Source organism: Rhopalosiphum maidis, chromosome 1, assembly GCF_003676215.2.
Source record: "Rhopalosiphum maidis isolate BTI-1 chromosome 1, ASM367621v3, whole genome shotgun sequence".
Lineage (NCBI taxonomy): Eukaryota > Metazoa > Arthropoda > Insecta > Hemiptera > Aphididae > Rhopalosiphum > Rhopalosiphum maidis.
The window spans coordinates 84,321,483-84,333,928 of NC_040877.1; the positions used below are offsets into that span (position 1 = coordinate 84,321,483).

Below are 12,446 nucleotides of genomic sequence, written 5' to 3' on the forward strand. Positions count from 1 at the left end.
TATATTGTAGGTAAAAAATATGATATATGACAATAGAGAATAATTAATTTGTATTACACATTCGCACACTTTGCATAACACAACATATAGTGGCTATACGTATCTAATAGTCAGTCAATATGAATTTAATATAATAATATCTATCAGTCACACTGTGTAACATAACTTTAAGTTTATAACCAAATTTAAATTAAACATTAAGGTATAATTTCCTAGTAAATGTATTGACAAAGCATTTGATTTATCACATAATTGATTGACAGTAACATATTATACGTGTACACATATATATAATACGTGTACCTACATTTTAATCGACCGTCAAACCACTCGTAATCGATAACACTATAATTGTACAACCACTTTCTGCAAAGAATAACATTATTGACGCCCCGCGTAATTCATATATATTATATACGTATAGTGATAAGTACAGCACGACCGTCCAAGCCATAATATATTATATTTTTAGCCCGTCACCGCTTCGCAGCTCGCCGGTGGAGCGAAGTTTCGGGGAGAAGGAAAAGAATGCGTGTTGGCGACGAAAAATTATAATTAGTTTTCTGAAATATTTCCATTTGCACTTTATTATTAACTCCCTTCTACTCACCGCTCAACACATCGCTAAAGTCCGTTCATTCACGGAATACACCCCCACCAATCCTGCGTGTACGTTTCACGCCGATTCAATTAACTCGACGACGAAACGTCATAATCGGATTACCCCCGGCGCATTATCGTTTATACCCTCTCACGCGTACACCCACCCTCCCCGACACACGCACGCACACACATGTATAATAGATATATATTAAATATGTAAAAATGTGTGCGTGTGTGTTATAAGTTAAGGATGACGGGGAGGTTTTGGTGAAAAACACACGACGATAATAATATAAAGTCGAATTCCTCAGGGTGTGCTTCGATTAGCAGCAGTTCTCCGGCATCCCTCCACCCCTTTTCTACAACCCCAACCATCAAAACCATCGCTCCGCCGCCGCCAATGAATTTCTAATAACTTGCCACTGGTGGTTGTAGTGGAGAAACGATGAGAGGGTAGATACTCGTGGAAATTATTGCTGTTTCACGCAGTGACGTTTATTATATATAACGACCGGCCGATTTAATCCGCGACACGGCTAACTGAGCTATACGCGATGTCAACGGTGGCAGTGACTGTCGTCGTATATTATTAATATTATAATAAAATAATAGCGAGCGCATAATATATTATAATATTATAATATGATACTATACGACCAGTTCCGATTTTTGACTGTAACGGGACGAACAATTATTCTATATAATAACTTACTGCCGTGGCACCCAAAGCTACGACGGCAAGTCGATAATATATATGATACGTACGTGTTAATACACGAGTCCTATTTACTAATTCGTTCCCGCCAATTATTTTAAGAGGGAGAGGTTCAATTTTTGTAGACTTATAGTTGTAGGTTTATCGATCGGGTTGTACGAAATTATATTATTATCTTGTTAAAGTTACCGTTATTATCTTATTCATTAGCCCCGTAGAGTGCAGCGGCTTTTTACATTCATCACGATCCGCGGTAATATAATACTAGTTATTAGTTTTTACCCGGTTATAGTGAAATTATTAAATGGACCCAGACAATCCAGTACTGTCGTAGTTTCACCGTATCTATTGGCGTACGACAGCCATGCTCACATAGGCCACGTTTCCTGTCTATAAAAAAACAAAAAATAAATTAAAAGCAAAAAACTTAAACATTTATCGTTAAAACTTACAAGCGATAATGTCTATACTAAATAGTTATTCCGAGTCAAATCATTTTTAATCAATCAATATACTTCATACTAAATGATAAATCGTGATAATGAGGTTAAAATTATTGTTTGAATAAAACGATAGAAGGAATTGAAAATGTTTTTTTTTTTCGATTAAACGATGCACGTTCATCGATACGTTATTGTTTGTTGAAAGTAAAATAAAAACCCTTCAACACTCCTCGAGTATATTATGTTATACTAGCGGGGTGCTTACAATTTTGAACAATATTATAGTGCAATAGTAGCGTGTATATAACTAGTAATAAATTATAAACTATATGGTCACTCGTCGCTCACAAGTGATTTAGATAATAGTCAAACGATATAATGTTACGCTGTTAAATGTCAATATATCAAATTGGCATCATAAATATATTTACTAATACAGTATGATACACGTGTCGTTATAATTAATCAATTACAAATAATAAATATTTTTTGTACCCATTTATATTTATCACAAGACGTATATACATTTAAATATTATGATATTTATTTTTATATAATAAATAAAGTAGTTTCCAACAATTTTAGAGATACCTATACCTACCTGATTTTATATCTTATGCTCATGTATTATAACGTCGATATTTTAAATTTGAATATGATAAAATCGCAGTATATTTATACGAATACGATATGTACATACATGTTTTTATTGACTAAAATGTTTGTCAGTAGATAATAAGTACATTTTATTTTAATAATAATAACAAGTAAGTTCGAGTTTCTCTGGTTCCCTGCAGGAATACAATATGCGTTATTCGTATTGTGCAGAGACAAGATATTCACAGTACCTATTACATTGTATTTTCTTTATTTTTATCAAGTGCCCTATTGTTAACTCGTGGGACGACAACACTCAACCTATATGTACACATATAATAAACCACAATGTTTTTGTTTCGTGCAGGTCTGGTTCCAGAACCGACGAGCCAAGTGGCGAAAGACCGAAAAGTGTTGGGGAAGAAGCACAATTATGGCTGAATATGGACTTTATGGTGCTATGGTCAGACATTCATTACCGCTGCCGGAGACTATCCTGAAAAGTGCAAAGGAGAATGAATGTGTCGCGCCCTGGTTGCTCGGTAAGTACCTATTACCGTAATAACGTCTCCGTCACTCTTTTTCTCCCACTCTTTTATATTATTCTCGTTATAATGTTCGGGAAATTGGTTGCTACGGAAACACTGAAATGAGCTTCATGAATTAGCACAATGTCCATTGTTAAGGATTCGTTTCCCATCACAGTGCCATTGTTTTACCACCGTAATGGCCGATGGATTCTACTCCATAGCATGTACTTTACTTTCACGCCTTTTAGTACAAGTGCGATTATATTATTGTATTAATTCCTCAACATCTCACCACTCCATTAAACATGCAAATTCTATTATATCTCTACCGATGTTCGAATTTGAAAAAAAAAAACCTCTAAATACCAAAATATAATATGTATATAGAATACGAATTCATTATGAATTGATATCTTTTCCCCCTTTAAAAATGGTTGTCTCGTTATGACGTAAAACTCGACGATGCATTTGAATGTTACATTGAAATATGTAGGAAATAATTAATTGCTTATTATTTTACAATTACAGATATTAGCTAGGAATATTTAATGTTTTTTTTCATACTTAATTTCTATAGTATTAAAAAAAATAAAATACTTAACAATTAAATTGTATTGAATACAAATGGTTTCGATCTTTAGATTTCAATAATATGTGTTATACTTATAAATAATACGTCTTATTATACAATAAACAATGAATTTTTTTTACGGTTTTAATAAGTATTTATGTATATATATATACTTAAAATTATTAGGAAATAATTTTTTAACAAGGCGGAAAACGTTGTTTTACCCAATTCCACCAACCCGCGCAATATCAATTTAATAGACAATGAAACGGTTTTCTAACGGCTCGGTAACGTTATATTATAACATCAATAAAAAGGGATTCTTGTAATGAAGTTACTGTAAAGAATGTACATATAGACACGTGACGAATCTGCACGCGTCAAGGAGAACGCTATACATTATTTTTAAGTTCAAATTTCAATACGAAAATATTTAAATTTATCATCGTAGCAAAAATTAATAGCTTACGCCACCCCGACCCCAATTTACAACTTGATTTATTACTGATTACAAACTAAATTAATGTATATTATCTTGAATGTTGTAGGCATGCACCGCAAATCGATCGAGGCGGCGGACCAGCTGAAAGACGACAACACCGTGTGTAGCGGTGCCAGTCAAAAGAGCGACAAAGAGGAAGACGACGAGGACGACGAGGACGACGAAGATGACGACGAGGAGAATCACCCCTGCAAGAGGCCGGCCAGGACCAGCCCGGAAACGGCGACGGACATGTCACCGCAGCGGCACCAACAGCAGCAGCAGCAGCAGCAACAACAAGACGCCGCTGTGGCGCAGGACCGGCAGCAACAGCAGCAGCAGCAGCAGCAGCAGCAACAGCAACAGCAACAGCAACAACAACAGTGCGCGGCCAACGCTGAAGCTCACCGGCGGATCCAGCAAGAGATACAGTCGCAGATGGAGCAACATCACGCGGCCGTCATGCAGCTGGCCGCCAACCGGGCGCAAGACTCGGAAGAGTTCCGGAACAACAGTATCGCGTGCCTCAGGGCCAAGGCGCAGGAGCACAGCGCCAAGATACTCAGCCTGTCGGCGGACGCGCTCATGTTGGTCAACAACAACGGCGGTGGGTTCCGGAGCCGGAACGCCGCCACCGCGGTGGCCGTGGCCGCGGCAGCCGCGGCGGCCGCCGACGTGGCCATGGTGTCGGGCGGCGGCCAAGTGCTGGCCGACTGCGACGCGAACGCCAACAACGTGCGAGGCGTGAACCACCATCAGCAACAGGCGGTCGGCTCCGACATAATGGTCACGTCTTCCGACACGTCGTCGTCGCTGTTCTAATCGCCAACCGCCGTCATCGCGTGTGCTGCAAAACGCATTATAAATGTATCATATTATCGTGTTATCATTGTGTAAATATCATTATATAACATTATTAAGTAAATATTATAATTAAGAGTAGTCGCGTTCTACGCGGATACGTCAAAGCGCTATAACGATTTGTAGGTTGCAGGGCACTCGTTTATCAGGTGGCCCACCTCCGTATACCGGACATCTGGTGCTCACCGACACAGAATTTTCAAGACGCGTACACGCAATCGTGCGTAAACAAATATACACTAATGACATTATGTGATCAAAAATATTTATAAAACGTGTCATCCTTTCGTCTTGGTTTATGGTGTACACGTTAATCATTTACGATCGATCATATAATATTCTTGGCAGTACTTTATCGCACGATTATGTATAGGTAGGCGTATCTGAAATGGGTGGGCTAAACTATTCCGATGTCTGATAAAAATGATATAAAAAACCGTTGTTTTGTTGGTGACCCAATGGTCTGGGGTTGTGTGCATTTTTCGCGATATTTTCATTTTTAGCATACCACTAATCGCGATTTAATAATATTGTTATGACAGCGTTGCGTATAGCGTATCCTGACCAGTTTACTTTTCCGTTACCGGCCGATGATAAGTATACGCATAATACACAATATTTACTGCAAAACGACTCACTTTTATCAGTTATTCATACCTAAAATTGAACAAGACCCGGTAGATCGCGTGATATTAATGAATAAAAAAAAATCTTTAATAAACCTTAAAGAATATCGGTGGGTCAACTGCTAAACGAATGCCGTATAGGTTATTATAAGCTCGAAAAATATTTAACAATAAAGTGGGTATCGGCCATACTACCTCGTACAATAACTATATTTATGATCATCGTCGCGATCACGTGATCAGACGTTGGCCACTATTTTTGTTTATATTTTTAAATAGTTCTTAATTTGATCCTCTGGCCAACTATCCAATAATATATTTCGATTGACCATCGGCGACGTAGCGATTGCAGCGAATTCGTTTCGAATTGGTGGCACACACACTCGAAAATAATATGAACTGAGGGTAACCGTTGCATATTGAACGCTACCGTAACCACCCGCAACGTTTTCAGGTTAAATACCCCCCCCCCACCAAACACTTACAGACCAACAGTTATCGAAAGCCCCCCCCCCATAATATTGTGGACGCCAACGCAGTCAATGAAGTCTTGCCGTATCATATCTTCAGGAACTTGTTCGTCCCGTGTTCACTTCGCTTTTCGGCATACTCGTCCACATTATAGCGTAGTGATATTTTTTAAAACATTTAGTTGAATTTTTTATCTCAAAACAACAATACGAAAATAAAATGCGAAATCGTCCATTATTTTACATTAATTAATCTGCTGTTTTGTTTCGAGGTAAAAAAAAAAATCAAATGATGCCCTTTCACGGTATCCGTTCTCTAAATAAATATATTGTTGCGAAACCGTGTAAACATCGCTGTCGCCGTCCCCGAGTGTCCCTTACAGAATCGACACACACACGTCAATACAATTATTATCCTCTGCCGCAGTGCCGCGTGCTCGTCGCATTGTGCTCAGATAACGATTGTTGCGTCGCGATGTGCAAGCCACTGTTATTGCAATACGTTTAGTATAAGAAAGAATATAACCTTACGCACGTCGTGCGCGTATAAACTGTGTGTACGTGATCCGATGACTATTTTTGTTATTTATTTTATTTTTTATTTTTTCTATCCGTCGACATTTCAGTTACCTACACTCTCGTCGTCCGGAGGCGTGTGTTTATACACATTTAGCGAGATACGATTGGTGGCGGGGTCCAGGGACGATGGGCTTATAGCAACAAAAGTCATAATAATGACTTTATCCTATATTACACTACCTGTTTTGAGCATCTGGAAATTTTGGGTACGATCATCGCAACGAAATATTTATTCACGGATGATGATATATAAAAACGAATACCCTCTCCCAAATCAATTGCAATACACTATCCGTCACTTATTATTTTACGATGACCTGAGAAAATCGATAGGTCGATTGTGGGCAATAAACAATAAGACAAAAATGTAAATATAATTATTTATTTTGAATCAATAATTCAGGTTTAAAAAGTAAATTTAATAAACGAGAGTTGAAGCGTTTTACTATACTTACAAACTACTATGGGTGACGTGTGCACGCATGTGTTGTAAGGGATGGTTTATCATAATATGATGGCTATCTCATCTTTTCCAAAGAAAGGATCCCAAAATACGTCTTTGCCCGGTCGAACTACGGATTCTCGCATATTATAACAAAATATTATTAGTTGAAATGGTCGTCAGATTTATTTCAGGTTTTGAAAATTATTGATTTTTTACGAATACCCGATAATCGGTTTATATTAGTTAAAACCATGTAAATATATAATAATAAAATAGTATTCATCGACGTGTTTGTTCGCTAATATCGTCATTATTATTTAAATACATTGAATAATACGATTATTTTTTGTTTATATCTATTATATTACTAGGTATAATATTTAATTATAATATTGATCTAAATTGTGTAGCGATAACTCATGTACATACGCGCAGTCTATAATATTTGTATACATTTGTAAAGATAATTTATCGTGTGTTGTTATTTAAAATTTATATTTATTATACCCATACGTACGTGCAATAATTCGTAATTTTTGTTTTTTTTTTTTTTACATTTTCTTGTATAAATCAATTTTTCTTAGCTCGAAAAACTACATTTTATTGCGCATTTTAGACAGTAAGAATATTATCTTAATTATGCTTGTTAAAACACCCAACCCCGTTCGTCCTTTTTCTCATATACCCATAGTGAATACTAACTGCAATAGCATAATATTATTGTAATTTTCTATTTCGTTTTGATTTTTGTCCTTTTTTTTTTTTTTTGTGATCTCATGTGTACTTTCATATTCATTTTTAGTGCCGTCTATTATAGGAGAATGTTTTACGGTGAAAAAAAAATTGTAATATGTTTAATATATTCTGAATAGGACATTTTATGTTTAAAGCTATAATACTACATTTTAGATTTATATTATATTGATGCTAAACTACTGACATAAAAATTACGGATACTAATGTTTTTATCATTCATAATCATTAATTTGAAATATAATTTGTTTGGTGAAAACGAGTATACTAATTATACATATTATATACATAAATGAGCTATTGTACACTCTTATACCTACAACTTATACATGACGTGCGCGAGTGTGTTGTAAATCATACACTTATAATGTAATATAATATAACAGTGGTGTAGCCAGAATTTTTCTTCGGGAGGAGGGGATCTGATCAATTTTTCTAGTGATTTTCATAGACCATTAAAAATAAAAATGATTTTTTAAATGTACCTAATATTTCGGGGTAGCTGCTGTAATATAATATTATATTTAAGCACTACTGTTACAATACTTATTATGCATCACACCCATAATATTAGGTATATCACATTATAAATAGTCTTGTAAAATGGACAACGTTTGCGTTAATTTCACGAAAACGAAATAGAACCGCGGTTTCTACTCATCGCTTAACAACTATGCGATGATATGGATAACATTTCGCGAAATGTATACTTAAAAAACATTATACTTAATTTGGTGTCATTTATTTTTTATATATTATATTTCGAAACATTAAACGTTACAATCTAGAAAATAAAAACGAATTTCGTTTTTCACAATTTAGTTTATTCGATGATTCATTATTATTAATTTGATAATTTTATTATAGTTGCCAAATAAAAAAAAAAAACATTTAAACATATATTTTATACATTTTTACTATTTGAAATTAAATTCAGTCGTTCTAATTGTACATTATTAATATTATTATTATTTATTTAAACAAATTTTTAAATTATTTCTTCGATAATAACATTTTATATCAGCCTTAAAACGCTGAAAGGCTGAATAGTCTGGAGAACATAATATTCACTATTTGCTTGGTATGATAATCTATTTTAATGTCAATTAACAGTGCTGTGCATAAGCTAGTTAAAAATTTAAAGGCAAGTTAGTTCCTGTTATGTAAATACCTATAATATAGTTTAAAGATACATACATTTCGCGAAATGTCATCCGTCATATTCCATATTTCCATATTGTGTATACAGTATATAGTGGCGTAATAAGTAACTGCTGTTCTGTTTTGTTAGATGAGCGCAAACATTGTCCATTTCACGAAACAGGTAAAAGAGATATGGATGGAACAGATATAGGTATTATTCAAATGGCTAATATATAATGTATTATCAATTTTATCCTATAAATAATAAATAATTACAAAGTCTGTATCAAGAATTACCTATATTATTGAGCATTGCTTAAAATAGATACTGTTTATCGCGTATGCTAAAAATGCAAAGAATCATAGAAGCGTACACGAATAGACGTCTTCTCTACAACGAGAATGTGACATGATGTGCTCTTACCTGAGCCCTCAACTAATCTTTGCACAATGAGTGACTGAGTAACACACTGACCGCGTTCAGTGGACCGGTGATGTACAATGATGATGTCTTGGATAGTTGGATAGCCACTGGCCAGTGCACTGGTGCACACGAATTACATAGCACACGTATAAAATACAAAAAATAAAGTAGTTGATTTAACTTAAAACCTAGCTATTCAATATTTATTTGTTAAATCAACTGCATTATATCAATCATTATAAAAAGTCGACTCATGCGGGCACAGTGTTGAGAACGCCCGAAATTAGTTAAATTAATGAAGTTATAGTTATAGTATTGGTATTCAATACATTATAATACCGGTTGTTGAATGGACAAAATACAGAATATTGTTTTAAAACTTCTGTTCAATTCATTTGAAATTCATTTTGTTGTTGTTTGGACTCCAAAATAATGCTAAGAATGTAAATACACATATTATAACATTAAACATTTGCCTGACTTGGTACAATGGTACACAATTCTAGGTATAAGAATCTTACCACTGGACTCTATACTGTATACCGCTATGAAACTATTATAACACATTTAAATTTAATATTAATACCCTCTTTTGTCTTGTAAAAATATGATTTTTTTAACTACGACTTAAATGGTCCTTTTTTCGTGTAAAACCGTTTTCTTGTATAATAATCTCACAATTATGCAATAACCAACAATGTTATGACACGGGACCACTTGTAACTTGTATGGTACTTTAATAAGTATATATTTAAATGTACGATTAAAAATGTTAATTTTTTTTTTTTGTCCTATTTAAATTGCCTAATTCAAACCCCTTAAAAGCGTTTTATGTGCCGTGTGAACCTACTGAGAAAAATAGTGACCACCGAATACGCTGTTCCTGTACAGTATACTGCAATACCCGATAAAATACAATCAATATAAATATAATTGTATAAAATATAATATGTATTAATTTTAATATATAATAATTTTGGTAAATGAGAATAATATTTTAACATATAATTATATATTTTTTATCATATTGTTATAATAATATAGTAATATTAAGTTAGGTTGGAAATAACGGTTGACGAGTGGAATTTTTGAAACTTAAATGGAAAAAACGCTATTAAGCCATTACAGTCATTTTGTTTTTATGCTTTCATATTTTGTCCCAACTCAATTCCCAAAAACATAAAATATCATTTTACATTTTAAAGTATCTCAACGTACGGGTTTACGATGTATTTATTAAGCCTATCTATAATGCCGTATAAATGTATAATCATACTATGCTTTGAAATACGTTTTAAATTCCATAGTAGGTAATTATTAGGTATTATTATTTTAACGACAAAATATCAAACATTAATAATTTTACTAATATGATACCAATGAAACTGTTTACATAACAGTGGTGCTATGGTAATTTGAGAATCAATGTCGAGTCGGTTATACTTCTATCAAAAAAATATTAACACATGTTAGAACTAAGTAAATTATATCAAAAACACAAAGTAAGTATCTAATAGGTATTACAAATGTATACTTTGACTTTGACTAGGTGTCTAGGTTGTTCTAGCTTGATGTAAGCATCACAGTATTAAAGTATTAATATCAGTTATTTCAACAAAATTATTCATTATTATACATGCTAGGTATCATAGAAATAGTTTAACACTGACTAACATACCTAGTATTGCACATCAACACAATAATTTGAAATTAATAATTCAAATTTTCAATTTACAACTGCATTGCCTATATTTACACAAAAAAAAAATGAATAATTATATATTATTTAATAGTTTACACAACAAGTATGAGTATATTGCAACTATAGGTATTAATTATAAAACATTTATGTAGGGTTGCATACAAGTGATCATTAATGACTTGTTTTGACTAATAATTAAATAATTTTAATGAATCTGCTGTGCTGCATAAGATTTATTTTAAAATTAATTTTGGTTAATAGCATGTAAATGATTTTTGATTTTTTTTAACAATTTTGTTATTTGTATCAACTAACTACAATAATTGTATACAATACCGGTTGTCATTTCCTTTTTCTATAGTTTTACAAATTGTTGACTATCTTTTCCATAGTTTTGTATTTATATATATATATTTTTTAAAAGGTAAAATTGTGTATCATAGATCCACGATTCCAATCTATACATTCATATAAAATATTTTAAAGATCAAATACAATCAAACTGACTGTTAATTGTAATTATTGCGTTAAAAGTAACTATTGGATAAAAATTAAAACTATGATAATGAACTACGAAAAAGTAGTATATTTTTTCCAAAAACATAATAAATTACCATAATTAAACTTTATGGTATTTTTAGTAATAAAGTCTATATTTTATTAAATACTTAGTAATATATTAATTTATTTATAATAGATTAAATTGATAACATTCTGGGTTACTTTTAGTGCTGCTAAATTATCAAATGTTATAAGCTAATATTTGTAATAATTATTTGTAAGAAAAATGTTTAAAAAGAAATCAAAAATTTAGTAAAAAATAATTTCAGTTCAGAGAAATAAACTATCGTTTATCTTTGGCCACACACTATTGTTTTTAGTTAGAAGATAATTTTAAATCATGTGATTTACAACACCACTTCACACAGGATAATAATAATTAATGTATATTGTATAAAAACATTCTAACTAAATTTAAATAAACAATAAAATTGATATGAAATACGTTCAAAAAAACATTAACATATCTAGTTTCATCAAAAAATGGTATGTTCAAAATAATACTTGTACTATTATTTACACAAAGTATCATAGTACAATTCAACAAAAATATAAACAATTATTGTATATTTATAATAACAGCAGTTATTAAATGTAGTAACAATTGGGTAGAAATTAAATGAAAATTTTTTTATTCTATTATTTTATTTTCAAAGTATAAAAAACATCAATTTCAATTTTTAGTTGCACTAAAAAATGCAAATTATCCGTTGTTGAAATTATATAATAAACCAGTGTAATTTAAATTTATGCTATATAAAAATCTATAAACTATCAATAAAAGTGGTTTACATATTTTGTTCATTCTAATATGGTGTTACCATTATTATTATTTACAATTTACAGATAAATAACTTAGTTTAAAAAAAAACATAATATAAAAGAAAATTTATACAAGATTAAGAAGATTATTTGCAAGCCAAATAGATTGAACTTGTAGTC

General features: G+C 32.3%; 1 protein-coding gene across 1 annotated transcript in view; it reads left to right on the plus strand.

Moving 5' to 3' along the window:
• The window catches only part of LOC113557537 (diencephalon/mesencephalon homeobox protein 1-A-like), an 86,928-nt gene extending 79,062 nt beyond the window's left edge, over window positions 1-7,866 (plus strand). Inside the window, exons 5-6 of the mRNA XM_026963111.1 lie at window positions 2,726-2,900; window positions 4,008-7,866. Of these exons, the coding sequence (XP_026818912.1) occupies window positions 2,726-2,900; window positions 4,008-4,762 (930 nt within the window). The 3' untranslated portion in view covers window positions 4,763-7,866. The remainder of the gene's footprint in view (window positions 1-2,725; window positions 2,901-4,007) is intronic.
• The last annotated feature ends 4,580 nt before the right edge of the window (window positions 7,867-12,446 follow it).